The sequence below is a fragment of the Salmo salar genome, chromosome ssa09 (assembly GCF_905237065.1).
Source record: "Salmo salar chromosome ssa09, Ssal_v3.1, whole genome shotgun sequence".
In the NCBI taxonomy this organism is placed as follows: Eukaryota; Metazoa; Chordata; class Actinopteri; order Salmoniformes; family Salmonidae; genus Salmo; species Salmo salar.
Window position 1 is genome coordinate 155,342,871 of NC_059450.1, and position 21,940 is coordinate 155,364,810.

A 21,940-nucleotide genomic window follows, 5' to 3' on the forward strand; every position below is an offset into this window, starting at 1 on the left:
TTCAGACGGGTTCCGGAGTTCTTCAAACTGTTCTACAGCTGTGACATGGAGGTACACTATTACAGTAGTATAGTGTTAGTATTACAGTAGTATAGTGTTAGTATTACAGTAGTATAGTGGTAGTATTACAGTAGTATAGTGTTAGTATTACAGTAGTATAGTGTTAGTATTACAGTAGTACAGTGTTAGTATTACAGTAGTATAGTGTTAGTATTACAGTAGTACAGTGTTAGTATTACAGTAGTACAGTGTTAGTATTACAGTAGTACAGTGTTAGTATTACAGTAGTACAGTGTTAGTATTACAGTAGTATAGTGTTAGTATTACAGTAGTATAGTGTTAGTATTACAGTAGTACAGTGTTAGTATTACAGTAGTATAGTGTTAGTATTACAGTAGTATAGTGTTAGTATTACAGTAGTATAGTGTTACAGTAGTATAGTGTTAGTATTACAGTAGTATAGTGTTACAGTAGTATAGTGTTACAGTGTTACAGTAGTATAGTGTTACAGTAGTATAGTGTTAGTGGCATGGTGTTACAGTAGTATAGTGTTAGTATTACAGTGGTATAGTGTTACAGTAGTATAGTACTACAGTGGTATAGTGTTAGTGTTACAGTAGTATAGTGTTACAGTGGTAGTGTTAGTGTTACAGTAGTGTAGTATAGTACTACAGTAGTATAGTGTTACAGTAGTATAGTGTTACAGTAGTATAGTGTTACGGTAGTATGGTGTTACGGTAGTATAGTGTTACAGTAGTATGGTGTTACGGTAGTATGGTGTTACAGTAGTATGGTGTTAGTGTTACAGTGGTATAGTGTTAGTGGTATAGCGTTACAGTAGTATAGTGGTATAGTGTTACAGCGGTATAGTGTTAGTGTTACAGTAGTATAGTGTTACAGTAGTATAGCGTTACAGTAGTATAGTGTTAGTATTACAGTGGTATAGTGTTACAGTGGTATAGCGTTACAGTGGTATAGCGTTACAGTGGTATAGCGTTACAGTAGTTTAGCGTTACAGTAGTACGGTGTTAGTGTTACAGAAGTATAGCGTTACAGTAGTATAGCGTTACAGTAGTATAGCGTTACGGTAGTATAGTGTTACGGTAGTATGGTGTTACGGTAGTATGGTGTTAAAGTATTACAGTGGTATAGTGTTACAGCAGTATAGTGGTAAAGTATTACAGTGGTATAGTGTTACAGTGGTATAGCGTTACAGTGGTATAGCGTTACAGTGGTATAAGCGTTACAGTGGTATAGCGTTACAGTAGTTTAGCGTTACAGTAGTACGGTGTTAGTGTTACAGAAGTATAGCGTTACAGTAGTATAGCGTTACAGTAGTATAGCGTTACAGTAGTATAGCGTTACGGTAGTATAGTGTTACGGTAGTATGGTGTTACGGTAGTATGGTGTTAAAGTATTACAGTGGTATAGTGTTACAGCAGTATAGTGGTAAAGTATTACAGTGGTATAGTGTTACAGCAGTATAGTGTTAGTGTTACAGTAATATAGTGTTACAGTAGTATAGCGTTACAGTAGTATAGTGTTAGTGTTACAGTGGTATAGCGTTACAGTGGTATAGCGTTACAGTAGTATAGTGTTAGTGGTATAGCGTTACAGTGGTATAGCGTTACAGTGGTATAGCGTTACAGTAGTTTAGTGTTACAGTAGTATAGTGTTACAGTAGTATAGTGTTAGTGGTATAGTGTCACAGTAGTAAAGTGTTACAGTAGTATAGTGTCACAGTAGTATAGTGTTAGTGGTGTAGCGTTACAGTAGTATAGTGTTAGTGGTGTAGCGTTACAGTAGTATAGTGTTACAGTGGTATAGTGTTGCAGTGGTATAGTGTTAGTGGTGTAGCGTTACAGTAGTATAGTGTTACAGTGGTGTAGCGTTACAGTAGTATAGTGTTGCAGTGGTATAGTGTTAGTGGTATAGTGTTAGTGGTATAGTGTTAGTGGTATAGCGTTACAGTGGTATAGCGTTACAGTGGTATAGTGTTACAGTGGTATAGCGTTACAGTGGTATAGTGTTAGTGGTGTAGCGTTACAGTAGTATAGTGTTACAGTGGTATAGTGTTACAGTAGTATAGTGTTAGTGGTGTAGCGTTACAGTAGTATAGTGTTACAGTGGTATAGTGTTACAGTAGTATAGTGTTAGTGGTGTAGCGTTACAGTAGTATAGTGTTACAGTAGTATAGTGTTGCAGTGGTATAGTGTTACAGTGGTATAGTGTTACAGTGGTATAGTGTTAGTGGTGTAGCGTTACAGTGGTATAGTGTTACAGTGGTATAGTGTTACAGTGGTATAGTGTTGCAGTGGTATAGTGTTAGTGGTGTAGCGTTACAGTAGTATAGTGGTATAGCGTTACAGTGGTATAGTGTTGCAGTGGTGTAGCGTTACAGTAGTATAGTGTTACAGTGGTGTAGCGTTACAGTGGTGTAGTGTTGCAGTAGTATAGTGTTAGTGGTGTAGTGTTACAGTAGTATAGTGTTACAGTGGTATAGTGTTACAGTGGTATAGTGTTACAGTGGTATAGTGTTAGTGGTGTAGCGTTACAGTGGTATAGCGTTACAGTGGTATAGTGTTGCAGTAGTATAGTGTTAGTGGTGTAGTGTTACAGTAGTATAGTGTTACAGTGGTATAGTGTTACAGTGGTATAGTGTTAGTGGTGTAGCGTTGCAGTGGTATAGTGTTAGTGATGTAGCGTTACAGTGGTATAGTGTTAGTGGTGTAGCGTTACAGTAGTATAGTGTTAGTGGTGTAGCGTTACAGTGGTATAGTGTTACAGTGGTATAGTGTTACAGTGGTATAGTGTTACAGTAGTATAGTGTTGCAGTGGTATAGTGTTAGTGGTATAGTGTTACAGTGGTATAGTGTTACAGTGGTATAGTGTTAGTGGTGTAGCGTTACAGTAGTATAGTGTTACAGTGGTATAGTGTTAGTGGTGTAGCGTTACAGTGGTATAGTGTTAGTCTTACTCAAGGTTTTACTTTAGTTTAGTTGTTCTTTAGTCCTATGTAATCCCTGACTGTATTCCACTAGGTTGTTCTTTAGTCCTATATAATCCCTGACTGTATTCCACTAGGTTGTTCTTTAGTCCTATATAATCCCTGACTGTATTCCACTAGGTTGTTCTTTAGTCCTATATAATCCCTGACTGTATTCCACTAGGTTGTTCTTTAGTCCTATATAATCCCTGACTGTATTCCACTAGGTTGTTCTTTAGTCCTATATAATCCCTGACTGTATTCCACTAGGTTGTTCTTTAGTCCTATATAATCCCTGACTGTATTCCACTAGGTTGTTCTTTAGTCCTATATAATCCCTGACTGTATTCCACTAGGTTGTTCTTTAATCCTATGTAATCCCTGACTGTATTCCACTAGGTTGTTCTTTAATCCTATGTAATCCCTGACTGTATTCCACTAGGTTGTTATTTAATCCTATGTAATCCCTGACTGTATTCCACTAGGTTATACTTTAATCCTATGTAATCCCTGACTGTATTCCACTAGGTTATACTTTAATCCTATGTAATCCCTGACTGTATTCCACTAGGTTATACTTTAATCCTATGTAATCCCTGACTGTATTCCACTAGGTTATACTCTGATGAATGAAATAGTTGGCTGAGGAACTATTCTGTCATATTGGATTGGTGTTTTGTCCAGTTATTAAAGGTGGATGCTGTGTGTTTAGCCCAGTGGATGTTATCCGTATGGAGGTGACTCGTCCGTGACATGTTGTTGTTGTCTCTCCTCTCAGCACAAGGTGGAGAGGGAGTGGATTCTGTCTGTCCTAGAGGAGGGACTGACAGACAGACAGTGTTATGATCTGTTAGACCAACAGGGGATCTTCCAGACGCTGCTAGGATTCTGCTGCAGCCCACTCTGTGATCAACACACTCGGGTACAAACACAACAACATCCTCCCCCCCCCCCCCCTGCCAGGGTTTCCATTTTGAAAAATGTGGCACCAGACAGTTTTAATTTACCGGACATTTTGAGAAATGTATCTGACCAACATGCATTGGGGTGAGAGTATTCACACCCCTTGATTTCCCCCCCCCCCACATTTATTTGTTACAGCCTGAATTTAAAATGGATTCCATATAGATTTGTTGTTACTGAGCTATACACTACCACATAATATCAAAGTGAAATTGTTATTTTTATTTATTTTTTTAATGAAAATCTGGTGTCTTGAGTCAATAAGTATTCAACCCCTTTGTTATGGAAAGCCTAAAGCTCAGGAGTATAGATTTGCTTAACAAGTCATGTAGTAATTTTCATGGACTCACACTGTGTGTAATAATAGTGTTTAACATAATTTTTTTTAATGACAAACCTCATCTCTGTACCCCACACATACAATTATCTGTAAGGTCCCTCAGTCATGCAGTGAATTTCAAATATAGATTCAACCACAAAGACCAGGGAGGTAGATGGGTAAAAAAATTAAGAAAAAAAGCACACCTTGGATATCCCCTCGAGCAGGGTGAAGTTATTAAAACTTCTTACGGGCAGGTGGGACGGTACCGTCCCACCTGGCCAGCATCCAGTGACATTGCAGAGCGCGAAATTCAAAAATACTAAATTCAAATATTTAACATTCTTGAAAATATGTGTTATACTTCAAAATAAAGCTTAACTTCTTGTTAATCCAGCCGCTGTGTCAGATTTCAAAAAGGCTTTACGTCGAAAGCACACCATGCGATTGACTGAGGACAGCTTACTTTGGGCACGCTTTTCATCCAGATGTCAAAATACTGCCCCCTACCCCAGAGAGGTTAATTACACTTTGGATGGTGTCTCAATACACCCAGTCACTACAAAGATACAGGCGTCCTTCCTAACTCAGTTGCCGGAGAGGAAGGAAACTGCTCAGGGATTTCACCATGAGGCCAATGGTGACTTTAAACCAGTTACGGAGTTTGATGGCTGTGATAGGAGAAGACTGAGGATGGATCAACAACTTTGTAGTTACTCCACAATACTAATCTAATTGACATCGTGAAAAGAAGGAAGCCTGTACAGAGGCACTAAAGTAATACTGCAAAAAAATGTGGCAAAGCAATTAGATTTCGGTCCTGAATACAAATGTTATGTTTGGGGGCAAATCCAATCCAATACATTACTGAGTACCACACTCCATATTTTCAAGCATGGTGGTGGCTGCATCATGTTATGGGTATGCTTGTAATCGTTAAGGACTGGGGAGTTTTTCAGGATAAAAAAAAAAACTGAATGGCGTTAAGCGCATGTAAAATCCTAGAGGAAAACCTGGTTCAGTCTGCTTTCCAACAGACACTGGGAGATGAATTCACATTTCAGCAGCACAATAACCTAAAACACAAGGCATAATCTACACTGGAGTTGCTTACCAAGAAGTCAGTGAATGGCCGAGTTACAGTTTTGACTTAAATCTACTTGAAAATCTATGGCAAGACCAATTTGACAGAGCTTGAAGAATTTTTTAAAAGAATAATGCGCCACAATGTTCCACAATCCAGGTGTGGAAAGCTCTTAGAGAATTACCCAGAAAGACTCACAGCTGGCCGAAGGTGCTCAGAACGTTTAGCTTATAATGTTAATCAACTATTTCGTAACATTATTAGCGCAGAAATGCGCACAAATCAGTCGGCTACGAGACAATGAAAGAAAGTTAAAAACCAGTAGAACTTGAGAGAAATAGACTACTGGTTTCAATGGCATATGGAAGTCTTTATAAAATAATTGTTTCCACAGATATGGTGGGTCCCACATATATGGTGGGTCCCAATGGCGCTTGCAACGCCAAGGGTTGTGAGTTTGATTCCCACGGGGGGCCAGTATTTAAAAATGTAATAAAATGTATGCACTCTACTGTAAGTTGCTCTGGATAAGAGCGTCTGCTAAATGACTAAAATGTAAAAATGTAAATGTCTAGGCTATTTTGAAGCAAGATAAAACATGTCTCATAATATGTAGTGAAACGTTCAGGTTTCGAACAATATTAAGTAGCTATATGTTTTGAAACTACCTCCAGCTCATAGCAATGTGACGTGCTGATGAAGCCTGCCTTCTGTTAACTATGCATTTGAATGATGAATGGGAAGAGCACTTCAATTACCAGTTGAGAAATAAAAATACTAGATCTTTTTTTAATCATGGCCCCTAAAAATATTGTTAACATATTATTGCGTTTCAGAATTGTTGCAATGATTGGGCTTTTAAAAGTGCTGTCTGACAGATGTTCCACTCAAAGGCTCTATATATATATATATATATATATATATATATATATATATATATATATATATATATATATATATATATATATATATATATATATATATATATATATATATATATATATATATACACACGGGGCCAATTGAATTCCTCTAAATTATGCAAATTAACCCATAGACCGATGACCAGTCAAATGTATTTCCATCAATGAATAAAAAGCATTATTTTGCAATAGTTTTTCTTTTTCTCCCAGGCAATTAGCCGGTGCCAATTTTATTTAGTGGCTTTTATTACCATTTTTATGGCCAAAAGCTGGCTATTACCAGCTAACGGAAACACACACACACACACACACACACACACACACACACACACACACACACACACACACACACGCGCAGGTAAACAAAGAATACTAGCACTACCTCACAATTTCTGCTTTGTCTTTCTCTTAAGAATAAACCATTTCCCACTAAGTAAAACTTTTTTTTTTTGGGGGGGGGTCATTTTTAGTTTGCATCTTAGTTCATGTACCTTGGTTGGAATGCAAAATTAGCAGCAGAAACAATAACAAAGATTACTCCCCTGTCCCTGTTTTGGTTAAAACCTGCCCGTTTGGGTAAAAAGCTGAGAGGGATAGGGCTTGAGAAATGTAACCACTCTCAAATTCATAGACAGAACTATGGATGCAAGGACTGACCATCCATGATATAAAAATGATAGTTTTAATCATGTTATGAGGCTATGTTTACATTTACTTTGTTTACAAACAATGGAGTAAAACAAGCTGATATATTCTGGGTTCTGATTGGTAGGACAGTTGAACTAAACTCATGAGGCATTTCAAAGTTAGCTTCTTCTGAATCAATGGGTACATATTAATTGACATTATACGTCCAACACTTTTATGTTTTGGACATGATTACCCCCTTCTTTTTTTTAAATAAACAGTATTTCAATAAAGTATAATGTTATCATATGTTAATCTTTATGACTATTGTCTCTCCTACTGTGTTTTGATGTTCTCTACCAGACTCTGATAGTGAGAGTCCTGCACCAGGCTGGTCACGTGACCAAAGCAGCCTACAATCTGACCAAGGGCCACGGGCTCCTCACCTGGGTTCTACAGCTGCTGGAGAGGAGGTGAGATATACTGTCTGGATGTCATCTTTACTATTTCAATCATCTAGCCAGACATTCTGGTTCTGATGTCTTTATTTATTTATTTATTTTAAACAACAATAACAAAACGTTGCCTTCACCAGGAAGCCCTGTTGATCAGTGACCATAGGTGGAGGGGGGAGGGGTCAGTGTGCTGTGGGGGGGAGGGGTCAGTGTGCTGTGGAGGGGGAGGGGTCAGTGTGCTCCAGGGGAGGGGGAGGGGTCAGTGTGCTCCAGGGGAGGGGGAGGGGTCAGTGTGCTCCAGGGGAGGGGGAGGGGTCAGTGTGCTCCAGGGGAGGGGTCAGTGTGCTGTGGAGGGGGAGGGGTCAGTGTGCTGTGGAGGGGGGAGGGGTCAGTGTGCTGTGGAGGGGGGAGGGGTCAGTGTGCTGTGGAGGGGGAGGGGTCAGTGTGCTGTGGAGGGGGGAGGGGTCAGTGTGCTGTGGAGGGGGGAGGGGTCAGTGTGCTGTGGGTGGGAGGGGTCAGTGTGCTGTGGGGGGAGGGGTCACTGTGCTCCAGGGGAGGGGGGAGGGGTCAGTGTGCTCCAGGGGAGGGGGAGGGGTCAGTGTGCTGTGGGGGGGAGGGGTCACTGTGCTCCAGGGGAGGGGGGAGGGGTCAGTGTGCTCCAGAGGTGGAGGGGGAGGGGTCAGTGTGCTCCAGAGGTGGAGGGGGGAGGGGTCAGTGTGCTCCAGGGGAGGGGGGAGGGGTCAGTGTGCTCCAGGGGAGGGGGAGGGGTCAGTGTGCTCCAGAGGGGGAGGGGGGAGGGGTCAGTGTGCTCCAGGGGAGGGGGAGGGGTCAGTGTGCTCCAGGGGGAGGGGGGAGGGGTCAGTGTGCTCCAGGGGAGGGGGGAGGGGTCAGTGTGCTCCAGGGGAGGGGGAGGGGTCAGTGTGCTCCAGGGGAGGGGGGAGGGGTCAGTATGCTCCAGGGGAGGGGGGAGGGGTCAGTGTAATCCAGGGGGAGGGGGAGGGGTCAGTATGCTCCAGGGGAGGGGGGAGGGGTCAGTGTGCTCCAGAGGGGGAGGGGTCAGTGTGCTCCAGAGGGGAGGGGTCAGTGTGCTCCAGGGGAGGAGGGGTCAGTGTGCTCCAGGGGAGGAGGGGTCAGTGTGCTCCAGGGGAGGGGGGGAGGGGTCAGTGTGCTCCAGGGGAGGGGGAGGGGTCAGTGTGCTCCAGGGGAGGGGGGAGGGGTCAGTGTGCTCCAGGGGGAGGGGGAGGGGTCAGTGTGCTCCAGGGGAGGGGGGAGGGGTCAGTGTGCTCCAGGGGGAGGGGGAGGGGTCAGTGTGCTCCAGGGGAGGGGGAGGGGTCAGTGTGCTCCAGGGGGGAGGGGTCAGTGTGCTCCAGAGGGGGAGGGGTCAGTGTGCTCCAGAGGGGGGGGCATCATTAGAGAAGAATCAAACAGAGTTAAATAACCCCTCTTCTCTCCTCCAGACATGTAGACCAGGGTCTGCTGGGTGCTGTGGTGGAGCTGCTCCATGTGCTGTGGTTCACCAACCTGGGCCAGAAGGAGGACAAACCCCAGGGACCCGGCACTCCAAAGGTTCTCCCTCTACCCCTCATCAGCCAGTTCCTGTGTGTAGCCACCACCATCATCAGACATCTGAGGTAGAGGACTCCTTAACTACACTATGACAGTCTGCTTAGTGAAGCAAAACGTTGTCAAAAGACACCGTTGTGAGTAGAGTGGAATGTTAACACCTGCCAAATGGGGGTAGATTTTGGCGTTGCCGGGTAAGGAGGTCTATTTCACCAGCCACGTTTGGCGGGTGGTCACACAGCATTTGGGAACAGTTTAAAAAAAAAAAAAAATAATGTTTTATCCCCAATCTAAAAGCCCAAATGTAGAAGTTTGTTGACTTGACCTGAAAGGCTACCCAAGTGTGACTTTTTGTCCTGTTGTTTCTTGGCTAGTTACATCGTTTTGTTTACATACTTACCGGTGGTTGTTTTTCAATGTATGTTTGCAGCAACTGTCTACTGGTAGCGCAGGCATGGAGATGATCTTTACCACGGTAATGGCCCGCCCCTTAAAGGGGCAGCAGAACATTTTTACCACGGTAATGGCCCGCCCCTTAAAGGGGCAGCAGAACATTTTTTACTACAGTAATGGCATGACCCTTAAAGGGGCAGCAGAACATTTTTACCACGGTAATGGCCCACTCCTTAAAGGGGCAGCAGAACATTTTTACCACGGTAATGGCCCGCCCCTTAAAGGGGCAGCAGAACATTTTTTACTACAGTAATGGCCCGACCCTTAAAGGGGCAGCAGAAATTTTTTTACCACCTAATGACTAAACTATTTTGGGGTAAATTGTGTTTGTTTGAGCATAAAACAGTTCAAAAACCTTTCATCAACTTTTTAGTTTTTTCTTATCATTAAAACACTCAAATAATTCCATTGTGCTCCTACATTATATCAATTGATGTTCTCCTTGTAATACAATTATGCGTCAGAGCCCTGAACTAATAATAATAATAATATAATAAATAAATAAGCCATATGACTCAGCATTTTGTGGCAGGGCAGGATCCTGAATGTTCAGTTGAAGAACTGTTTATCTGTTTTACTATTGTATCTAAATTATTTATTTGAACATACATTGGTTAAAAGACTTGGGTCACAAAAATGGAAATTGAATTGAGCAATATACCACATTACTTCTTAATAGTAATACATTTATTGTTTTAGAAACATTACTAAGCATGCTCATCTGTTATTTGTGATTTTTTGTTGTAATAATGGCAGAAAAATATTTTGTCTGGAAAAACATCTGAGCGGCTGGTTAGATTAATTTTTTTTAATTTACCTGCCACGGTGGCTGGTGGACCAACAAGTTCATTTCCCACCCTGGTTGTGAGATAATGGTAACAAAGTCAATACCTCTATGGATGGTATAAATAGGTCCAGGAGTTGTACCACTTGACCTGTCCAAGAAGAATTCTGATCTCAAGTCACATGTCCGGAAAAACTCTGGTTATAACTTGATGTTCAGCGCCTTCAGAAATTATTCAAACCCCTTGACTTTTACCACATTTTGTTTTGTTACAGCCTGAATTTAAAACTGATTAAATTGAGACTTTTGGTCACTGGCCTACACACAATACCCCATAATGTCAAAGTGGAATTATGTTTTTAAAACATTTTTTTACTAATTAATTAAAAATGTAAAAGCTGAAATGTCTTGAGTCAATAAGTATTTAACCCCTTTTGTTATGACAAGCCTAAATACATTCAGGAGTAGAAATTAGCTTAACAAGTCACAATAAGTTTCATGGACTCACTCTGTGTAATAATAGTGTTTAACATACTTCCTGTTTTGAGTTTTTACTGGTAAGCAGGAATCAGGAGGATAAAGTTATGGTCAGATTTGCTGAATGGAGGGCGAGCGAGCTTTGCATGCGTTTCTATGTGAAGGTGATTTTAGAGTTTTGTCGCCTCTAGATGCACAGGTGACGTGCTGGTAGAAATGAGGTAGAACCGATTTCAGTGTCCCTGCATTACTAACACTGGCCACTAGGAGCCCCGCCTCTGGATGAGCATTTTCTTGTTTGCTTTTGGTCCTATACAGCTCATTGAGTGTGGTCTTAATGCCAGCATCAGTTTATGGTGGTAAATAGACCGCTACAAAAATATAGATGAAAACTCTCTTGTTAAAAGTGGTCTACAGTTAAGATAAGCAAAACAAAACACACAAAAGAGCCCATAATATGGCAGCTATCCATTCCAACAGCTCTCCAGACTGCTGAAGGCAGGTCGGCTGAGCCTCTAGTGCTGAGCTTCCGACTGCAGCATCGTGGGACAGCTCTGTTACCTCTCTTCCTCTCATTAACCCTCTTCTCTTCTCCAGGCTGGTGAAGGCAGGTCGGCTGAGCCTCTAGTGCTGAGCTTCCGACTGCAGCATCGTGGGACAGCTCTGTTACCTCTCTTCCTCTCATTAACCCTCTTCTCTTCTCCAGGCTGGTGAAGGCAGGTCGGCTGAGCCTCTAGTGCTGAGCTTCCGACTGCAGCATCGTGGGACAGCTCTGTTACCTCTCTTCCTCTCATTAACCCTCTTCTCTTCTCCAGGCTGGTGAAGGCGGGTCAGCTGAGCCTCTAGTGCTGAGCTTCCGACTGCAGCATCGTGGGACAGCTCTGTTACCTCTCCTCTTCTCATAACCCTCTTCTCATAACCCTCTTCTCTTCTCCAGGCTGGTGAAGGCGGGTCAGCTGAGCCTCTAGTGCTGAGCTTCCGACTGCAGCATCGTGGGACAGCTCTGTTACCTCTCCTCTTCTCATAACCCTCTTCTCATAACCCTCTTCTCTTCTCCAGGCTGGTGAAGGCAGGTCAGCTGAGCCTGTATCTCCAGACTCTGAGCTCCATCCTGCAACATCGTGGAACAGCTCTGGGGGTCCACGGGGAGGCTGGCTGGCTGACCTTACGACCCCAGGCTCTTTCCTCCCAAGAAGCACTCGCCCTCCTCCACCGCTGGAGCACGCTGACCCACAATGCACCTCTCCTCAGCCAGCTGCAGACTGTGGCGGAGAAACACAAAGTCAAGGAGCTGCTGGGTGAGGGATTACTGGATATGTCAAAATCTCTGCTGCCTCACGATGTGGCTTTTCTCTCTGAATTTCCTGCTTTGACAATATGTTTAGGAGCTGTGGTTTATAAAAACACCTCAGGACAGTAACTCATCCGTTCTCTTCCTGAAATCAGACGATGTATGATCATCTTTACTTGCTCCATCTCAGACCTGACCTTGCTGGGTTTGTACGGTCATGAAAATCCTGGAAAAGTAATTGTATTTTCCAGGCCTGGAAAAGTTTTAAAATGATAAAATCCCGACAGTTTTGGAAAAGTCATTGAAAATTAATTTAATAATTTCTGTTAATGTAATTTATTTAGGCACAGTTTTTAAATTATGTATTTTATCAATCAGATAAAAATGAACGTATTAGCCAGGGTCAGAATGACCGGCATAGTACGAGAGGAGTTGTCCGTTGCTCAAGGCCTACCCAATTCAAAGCATTTATTGAACCCTCTAATTAAATGTTTAGCTATTATTAGTATGTATTCATGTTTTCGTCATGTCCCAAAAAAAAAACGTTCCTCCGACACTTTCGCGAATAAGGCCATACAAAGTTGATTTACTTTTTTTTAAACGTTTCATATGATTAATTTAAACAATTATTTTTGATGAAATGAACGATTCACTTTGCTATTGTATTAGTTGGGTTTCGGTTCAATCGTGGTGAATCGAATCATGTGACTCAAAATGATAATTTGTGAATCGTGAACATTAATTTTAGGAAATAATACATTTGGGATTTTGTAATTCCAGTTGATTTGAGCATCCAATGTAAGGGACATAGCAACTCAAATTGCAAAGTACCGTAAATTCCGGACAATAAGCCGCAATTTTTTCCCCAGGCTTTGAACCTCGCGGCTTAAACAACCTCTCTAGGCTAGGCGGGACGAATTCGTCCCACCTACGTAACAGCCACTTGCAGCCTGTGGCGCGATTTTCAAAATCTTAAAAATCCTATTACTTCAATTTCTCAAACATATGACTATTTTACAGCCATTTAAAGATAAGACTCTCGTTAATCTAACCACACTGTCCGATTTCAAAAAGGCTTTACAACGAAAGCAAAACATTAGATTATGTCAGCAGAGTACCAAGCCAGAAATAATCAGACACCCATTTTTCAAGCCAGCATATAATGTCACCAAAACCCAGAAGACAGCTAAATGCAGCACTCACCTTTGATGATCTTCATCAGATGACAACCCTAGGACATTATGTTATACAATACATGCATGTTTTGTTCAATCAAGTTCATATTTATATCAAAAACCAGCTTTTTACATTAGCATGTGACGTTCAGAACTAGCATACCCCCGCAAACTTCCGGGGAATTCGCTAACATTTTACTAAATTACTCACGATAAACGTTCACAAAAAGCATAACAATTATTTTAAGAATTATAGATACAGACCTCCTCTATGCACTCGATATGTCCGATTTTAAAATAGCTTTTTGGTGAAAGCACATTTTGCAATATTCTAAGTACATAGCCCAGGCATCACGGGCTCGCTATTTAGACACCCGGCAAGTTTAGCACTCACCATAATCATATTTACTATTATAAAAATGTCATTACCTTTTGTTGTCTTCGTCAGAATGCACACCCAGGACAGCTACTTCAATAACAAATGTTGGTTTGGTCCAAAATAATCCATCGTTATATCCGAATAGCGGCGTTTTGTTCGATGCGTTCCAGACACTATCCGAAATAGTAAAGAAGTGTCACGCGCTTGGCGCAATTCCTGACAATAAAATTCAAAGTATTCCATTGCCGTACGTCGAAGCATGTCAACCGCTGTTTAAAATCAATTTTTACGTCATTTTTCTCGTAGAAAAGCGATAATATTCCGACAGGGAATCTCCTTTTCGGCAAACAGAGGCGGGGGCGGTCGGGGTCACGCGCATAAGCTAGTGTCTCTTGATGGGCCACTTGAGAAAGGCGATAATGTGTTTCAGCCTGGGGCTGGAATGACGACATTCTGTTTTTTCCCGGGCTCTGAGAGCCTATGGAAGACGTGGGAAGTGTCACGTTAGAGCAGAGATCCTTAGTAAATGATAGAGATGGAAAAGAAGTTCAACAAATGGTCAGACAGGCCACTTCCTGTAAAGGAATCTCTCAGGTTTTGACCTGCCATTTGAGTTCTGTTATACTCACAGACACCATTCAAACAGTTTTAGAAAATTTAGGGTGTTTTCTATCCATATGTAATAAGTATATGCATATTCTAGTTACTGAGTAGGAGTGGTAACCAGATTAAATCGGGTATGTTTTTTATCCAGCCGTGTCAATGCTGCCCCCTAGCCCTAACAGGTTAAACAATGACGCGGCTAATATATGGATTTTTCCCGCTTTCAATTTTTTAATTTTTTTAAAAAAAAAACACATTCTGTGACGTGCTCAGTTTTTTGGCGGCATGAAGCTTTTCATTAGACCAATGAAATTGCCGAACGGGTTAATGTCAAACAAGTTTTTTGTTTACTGTTTAGATTAAATCGAGCGCTCTCAAACTTCCCATCATTCTGATTACGGTAGTCATTTTGTCACCCTCATCATGGCAAAGACACGGAGAAATGCATATGATGCAGCTTTCAAGTTGAAGGCGATTGATCTGGCTGTTGGAAAAGGAAATAGAGCTGCTGCACGGGAGCTTGGTCTTAATGAGTCGATGATAAGACGTTGGAAACAGCAGCGTGAGGAATTGACTCAGTGCAAAAAGACAACTAAAGCTTACTGCTCATTTATTTATTTTTTGTTACAAGCCGTGTTTCATGAAAGCCTATTTATTTTTGTCGACCATCCTCCGGGAGAGAGAATGGGTGGTCGACCATCCTCCGGGAGAGCTAATGAGTGGTCGACCATCCTCCGGGAGAGCTAATGAGTGGTCGACCATCCTCCGGGAGAGCTAATGGGTGTGCAGGTTTCATTTTATATAACAAACCACAACCGGACCTTGATAAACTGCCTCGGTTTGAGCAGGGCTGGATCAAATGCCTGCACACCCACTGAGTCAGCTCTCCAGACTGAGGGCTGACCATGTGTGTTTTATACAGTAGCCTTAACAGGTATTATACTATGTGGAGGTTTAGTGCCTTGCTCAATAACAGGAGATGGTATATGGGATCAGAGGGCAGCCTCCCTGTGTTGATACCACATTACGCTGACCTTTCTATACAGTGCCCCCCCCCCCCCCCCTGTAATTATTGGGACAGTGACCCATTCTTTCTTGTTTTGGCTCTGTACTCCAGCACTTTGGATTTGAAATGATACAATGAGTGAGAAAGTTACAGACACACAAATATCATACCCCCAAGACATGCTAACCTCTCACCATTACAATAACAGGGGAGGTTAGCATTTTATATCATAACCCCAAGACATGCTAACCTCTCACCATTACAATAACAGGGGAGGTTAGCATTTTATATCATAACCCCAAGACATGCTAACCTCTCACCATTACAATAACAGGGGAGGTTAGCATTTTATATCATACCCCCAAGACATGCTAACATCTCACCATTACAATAACAGAGGAGGTTAGCATTTTATATCATACCCCCCAAGACATGCTAACCTCTCAGCATTACAATAACAGGGGAGGTTAGCATTTTATATCATACCCCCAAGACATGCTAACCTCTCACCATTACAATAACAGGGGAGGTTAGCATTTTATATCATACCCCCAAGACATGCTAACCTCACCATTACAATAACAGGGGAGGTTAGCATTTTATATCATAACCCCAAGACATGCTAACCTCTCACCATTACAATAACAGGGGAGGTTAGCATTTTATATCATACCCCCAAGACATACTAACCTCTCACCATTACAATAACAGGGGAGGTTAGCATGTCTTGGGGGTATGATATAAAATGCTAACCTCTCCTGTTATTGTAATGCTGAGAAGTTAGCATGTCTTGGGGGTATGATATTTGTGCGTCTGTAACTTTCTCACTCATCATCATTCATTCAGATTATCCATAATCATGGTAGCATCCACATTAATGTAGAAGTGTTTAGAAACATATTATATTCTTATTAACAATAAAAGTGACTCCAAAATGACACTTACATGATTTACCATTAATTTCTATTTGGTATAAAATAATTTGAAACTCAACTAAAACAAACAGCAAATGCATTCAACCAGTTTATAAAGTCCCAAGCTTGATGTAATAATTGTGTGCTTAGGAATATGGGACCAAATACCAAACCTTTTAACTACTTCAATACACATATACAGTAAGTGAATTTGTCCTAATACTTTTGGTCCCCTAAAATGGTGGTGGACTATGTACAAAAAGTGCTGTAATTTCTAAATGATTCACCCGATATGGATGGAAAAATACCCTCGAATTAAAGCTGGCAGTCTGCACTTTAACCTCATAGTCATTGTATAATTTCAAATCCAAAAGTGCTGGAGTACTGAGCCAAAACAACAAAAATGTGTCACTGTCCCAATAATTACGGATGGCGCCCTATGTACTTAGAGACGCTGCCAATTGTTGGTCATGGAAATTTGGTTAAAAGTCATGGAAAAGTCATGAAATTCCATCTGTCAAAATGTGTATGAACCTTGCCTTGACAAACCTCTGTACTGGCATTGGTTTCAGCCTGGCATTATTCACCCCCTAGTCCTCGTCTATGACAGCAGAATCAACATGTCTGTTTGTGTTTCTGTACATCCTCAGGGTCGGGCAGGGAGAAAGGCCGTGGAAGAAGCTCCTCTGTCCAGGCCCAGGCCCGTTCTAACTCCCGACCAAATGAACAGGGAGAGGAAGGAGAGGTAGAGAGACGAGAGGAGGAGAAGACTCTGCTGGAGAAGTGTACTCCTCACCTCAGGAATATCTTTACCCACTGGGTGCCTGTCTCTCTTGGCTGTCCCTCCCTGACCCCCATACTCCCACCTCTACCCCCTGGCCAACACCACAGCCCATCTTCTCACCAGGTGGTTCCTGAACTCCTTGGTAGAGGGAGCCTCCACCTACGAGGACAAAAGGACAGTCCACTTCCTTCGCTGGTTCCAGAAGACTGTCCTTCCTCACAGAGTCATAGTGGACATGGTGCTGGCTGACCCTGCTGTGAGACTGGACCTGCTCTGTCTCTATCACCAGGCCTGTGAGCCCCAGACCCAGCCCCAGGCCCAGATCTCTTCCATGGTAGAGCACGTCCAGCTGTTCACCAACATTATGACCCAACTCCTGGAGGCCAGAGGCTGCGCTGACAGTGACCTGCACAGGGCCGTGCTCACAGCATGCTCCCTAGGAAGAACATGTGATGACCAGACCACGAAGGGTAATATGACCGATTCAGATGAACTTTATCTTCAATATTTATTGTACCGTAACAGGGGAGATTGCAGTGGTTTGTAAAATAACATCAGGTATAGATAGAAATTCCCAGGGGAAAAAAAGAGTTATATTGAAACTGGTTGCATCACTTGTGTTGCTTGGAAATGGAAGGAAATGGAAGGAAATGACACGTCTCATATGTTGTTGATCTTGATCTCCTCCTCCAGAAGGTCTGATGTTGCTGTCTCTGTACATCCATGAGATGTGGAGCGGAGCGAAGAGCCCAGAGCTGTTCCTGAACCACGTCCGAGTGGTGAACGAGATCCAGGGTTCTATAGGGACCAAGGACCAGAAGAAAAGTCCAAACGACATTCCCAGACACACACAGCCCTCAGAACCATCTGTAGTGACCTCCTCTCAGGACTGCAGTCTACTGTTGCACCATAGGGGTTAAATAGCTGTGGCCCACATTACACCCTATTGAGTACACTATTTCTTAACCAGGGCCCATCGTGGTCTCTGGTCAAAAAGTAGTGAACTACACTGAGTGTACAAAACATTAAGAACATCTGCTCTTTCCTGACCAGGTGAAAGCTATGATCCCTTATTGGATGTCACCTGTTAAATCCACTTCAAATCAGTGTAGATGAAGGGGAGGAGACAGATTGAAGAAGCATTGTGTTTGTGTGCCAATCAGGGAGTGAATAGGAACAACAAAATATTTAAGTTCCTTTGAACGGGGTATGGTAGTAACTTGCCAGGCGCACCGGTTTGTTTCAAGAACTGCAACGCTGCTGGGTTTTTCCATGCTCAACAGTGTCCAGTGTGTATCAAGAATGGTCCACCACCTAAAGGACATCCAGCCAATTTGACACAACTGTGGGGAAGCATTAGAGTCAACATGGGCCAGCATCCCTGTGGAACGCTTTAACACCTTGTAGAGTCCATGTCCTGATGAATTGAGGCTGTTCTATGGGCAAGGGGGGGGGGGGGGGGGTAGAAACTCAATGTTTGGAAGGTGTTCCTAATGTTTGGTGTGTGTGTGTGTGTGTGTGTGTGGAATAGAGAACAGTTCCATACAGTAGATTCAGAGTTGAGATAAGTGTGCACAACTCAGACTTTTGTGCAAATCATCAATTTACGTCTAGTGAGAGAGGACATTTTCTGAGAATCTCAAATCAGAATACAGCATGCATACTTGTACAAATTTGAAAACGGTATTCACTCATAAAATGGAAGCCTCATTATTTTGAAACGGTATTCACTCATAAAATGGAAGCCTCATTATTTTGCATCTGAATTTTCTAAAAGAAGTTGTGTAAAGTCATTCATTTCATTTATTGTTGAAAACATTCACTTCTCTTTTATTAAATGTTGTAAAACCGTTTTGGTGTGGTCTTGTATTTGAATCCCACTTTATAACCAGGCTATTACATTGCAGATAGTCGATGTTACATCTGTTTTATAATCGTTCTGAAGAGTTGAGAAATCTTCCATCAGACCACAGCAGTGATGTTCCAAATGACATATCCTGCCAGTGTGTCCTTGGGGTACTTAACCCCTAAAATTGCTCTTTGGGTTCTGCACTGGCTGCCTTCTGCTCCCAATGTGTATGTGTGTGTGTGTGTGTGTGTGTGTGTGTGTGTGTCTTTCAGAGGGGTTGGGATAAAGCAGAAAACAGATCAAGTATTCTCCATCAAGCAGAATTGGATCTAGGGTTCCTCCACGATTTCTTGGCCTTTTTAGAACTGTGAGCTCTGCACAGAAAATACAACAAATGACCATTAAACAGGTGCAAGTAGGAAACTCTTTTTTTGGTTTTCCCATCAGTGAGTCTTAGCAATTAACCTTATCAGCCTTTCAGATTCAAAGCATCATAAATACTCATCTGTCTGTAAAACATGACCTGAAATACATTGTATTCAGGAACTTGATTGTATGAGACTGAAAGGAACACTTACTTGGGTAGACTGACTGAGCGGGACATGAAAGTCAAAATGACAAACAGGAATCCCACAAAAGCAGCCAGACTGATCCAGAATATGATCACGATCAAGTCTGAAGGAGGGAAAAGAGGGACAATGTTAGTATCGCTGCAAGTCTTAGTTCCAAATGGCATCCTATTCCCTTTATAGTGCACTACTTTTGACCCGTATAGTGCACAACTTATGGGCCCTGGTCAAAAGTAGTGCACTACATAGGGAATAGGGTGCCATTTGGGATACACATTAAGGGATGATGGTAAAGGAAGCCTTTTTAATACTCACACTTGTTATATTTCAGTTTGCGCTCGTCCACTGGTATTGGGTCTAAATAATCGTAGTAATATTCCCACTCGTATCTCCATGAATCCTGTGAGGAGTTAGTGGAGTTTATCATCCTCATGGTCAGTCGAAAGGAATGCCTTTCCTCTCAGATGTAGTGTGCTCTCCCTCTCCCCCTCTCTGTCTGTCTGTCTCTCTCTAATGCCCTGTCGCTCTCTCTCTTCTTCCCTGTCGCTCTCTCTCTCCTGCCCTGTCGCTCGCTCTCACGCCCTGTCTCTCTCTCAAACCGAGATCATGATAAAACAACTTTTAAAAAAAAACAAGGGACTTATGTATAGATCTAAAAAAACAAGGGACTTATGTATAGATCTAAAAAAAAAAAAAAAAAAACAAGGGGCTTATGTATAGATCTCATAGATCTCAACTATGGGTGGCTCATAGAAATACAATGTAGCTTATGTGTCACTTAATTTTCAAATTTCCTTTGTACAGCTTTCTTGTGTTGTTGTCGGCTGCCCTTGAAATACCCATCGATCTTTATGATTAGCATAATTTAGTTACTATAAATTAGCAATTTATCATCACCATTCTCAATTTGTGATAAACTCTTGAATATTGTCCTGATTCACATCTGTGGGGTGTCATTGCAGCGATCCTGTCCTGGCCTCTTCTGGTCTCTCGCGAGAATTTGGTTCTGCGTTCCAATATGTTTTTCCCTCGTAAACGTTTTGGCCACAGATAGAACAATGCACCAGATATTTCATCGGATGTATAAATGTGAAGCATCCGGTAAGCCTTTTCCACTCACTACCAAATATGGTGATGAGAGGAAGCCCAGTGGGAGATAAAGCGAAATTAATTTTGACCGACAATCTGCTAATTTTCTCATCGATGAAACATTTGATCTCCATACAGTTTTCACGCGCACTTCATAGAGTAGGCGTTTCCCTAACGGAAATATGCAAATACATGTTAGAACGCGCCAATAGGATCTCACTAGCTTGTCCTTGGCTCTGCCGACTATGATTAATTTGCTCCCGTTGGAAACGACTGGCTCTCTATCTTGGATTAGTTCTCAAAATCTTTGTTTTGGCCATACCTGTTATCGACAAGTGGATCCACGGGCTAGCAACAAGAGCTGATGTTTGCTACGAATATATAAACACAGCTAGCTAGCTAAATTACCACATATTACTCATTTATAAGGATAGTTGATCGGCACATCAACAAATAACTATGGATTCTGTCAACGCTTTCAACTTGGAGGTAAAATATGAAGTTGTTTTTGTAGCTGTCTTTCGGTTAGCGAACTACATTGCTAGCTAAGCTAGCTAACCTAGAGGCAGATATCTCTGCTGGCTAACCAAATGTCGATGTAGTTAGCTAGTTATATGATCAAAGATGTCCCAATTTAGCCCAATGTTTTCCATGTTACTAAAATGATCTAGTCCACCAGAAGGACAATATATTAAATTTAATAGCAAATCAAAGGTAGGTTAGCTGCTACCCGCTTGTGACCTTTCCAATCAACAACTCAAACATGGCTACGCAGCTAACGTTAGCTAGCTAGCTAAAAGCTATGATGCCAGATGGAGAACTTTGTTTTTGTTAACCTAAGATGGATCATCAGTCTTTGAGTGTTATTGCTGGTCACTCATAATTAATGCACAGACCATGACAGAAACAGTTAATAATGTGAACTTTATTGCACGGCCAGATTTCTGTTTTGTTGGGTTGATAGTGTCGGCCTGTATTAGCACAAAAGCCAATGGTTCCTCATTGAGCTAAGTAGCTAGCTAACTGCTAGGTGGTGGTGGTTTCGTTAAAAGGAAATGCAACACAGGTTATTAAGTAACGTTAGTTTCTATGTACAAAGTTATTTTATCTGAAATAACAACTATTCGTTAATATAACCAAAGTGTTGTGGGGTAGCTAGCGTTATTGTAGGAAGCTAGCTGTTTTCCTCTTGTAGATGACTACACTAGCCATTTATATCCCCGTAAACGGTTACTTTTTATAGCCTAATTCAAAACATGGCCCGCATCATATATGTTTGAAATTTGCACCATGTGTTAATTGTAGATGCATCGAGTTTTTCTTCTTCTTTCTACATTTACATTTTAGTCATTTAGCAGACGCTCTTATCCAGAGTGATTTACAGTAGTGAATGCATACATTTCATTTTTTTTTTTTTGTACTGGCCCCCCGTGGGAATCGAACACACAACCCTGGCGTTGCACACAAACACCATGCTCTACCAACTGAGCCACAGGGAAGGCTGTGATTATCTGTCTACCCTTACTCTCTAAACTTTGGTGTAACTGTGGTTATAATATGTAACACAAAGGTGAGTTTTGGGTGATTTTTTTTTGTGGTCTGGATTAGATGAACTCGTTCATGTGAGTTTTGGATGATTTTTATGTG

The 21,940-nt window shown here is 42.0% G+C and overlaps 3 protein-coding genes across 3 annotated transcripts in view; 2 read left to right on the top strand and 1 right to left on the bottom strand.

Annotated features, from left to right (window-relative positions):
- LOC106613349 (URB1 ribosome biogenesis homolog) overlaps positions 1-18,165 on the top strand; it is an 86,085-nt gene extending 67,920 nt beyond the window's left edge. The window contains 8 exon segments of the mRNA XM_045687048.1: positions 1-51; positions 3,765-3,908; positions 7,266-7,375; positions 8,815-8,988; positions 11,694-11,932; positions 16,653-16,854; positions 16,856-17,256; positions 17,480-18,165. The exon segment at positions 1-51 is cut by the window's left edge and continues 168 nt beyond it. Of these exon segments, the coding sequence (XP_045543004.1) occupies positions 1-51; positions 3,765-3,908; positions 7,266-7,375; positions 8,815-8,988; positions 11,694-11,932; positions 16,653-16,854; positions 16,856-17,256; positions 17,480-17,706 (1,548 nt within the window). The 3' untranslated portion in view covers positions 17,707-18,165.
- Positions 18,166-18,215: 50 nt separating this feature from the next.
- mrap (melanocortin 2 receptor accessory protein) lies at positions 18,216-19,715 on the bottom strand. Its single transcript, XM_014215469.2, has 3 exons — positions 19,520-19,715; positions 19,214-19,310; positions 18,216-19,009 (listed from the first exon to the last, which is right to left on the bottom strand). Exons 1-3 carry the CDS (start codon positions 19,635-19,637, stop codon positions 18,949-18,951), a joined length of 276 nt encoding a protein of 91 aa, XP_014070944.1. The 5' UTR covers positions 19,638-19,715; the 3' UTR covers positions 18,216-18,948.
- Positions 19,716-20,477: 762 nt separating this feature from the next.
- LOC106613351 (SR-related and CTD-associated factor 4) overlaps positions 20,478-21,940 on the top strand; it is a 44,630-nt gene continuing 43,167 nt past the window's right edge. Inside the window, exon 1 of the mRNA XM_045687049.1 lies at positions 20,478-20,782. Within this exon, the coding sequence (XP_045543005.1) occupies positions 20,753-20,782 (30 nt within the window). The 5' untranslated portion in view covers positions 20,478-20,752. The remainder of the gene's footprint in view (positions 20,783-21,940) is intronic.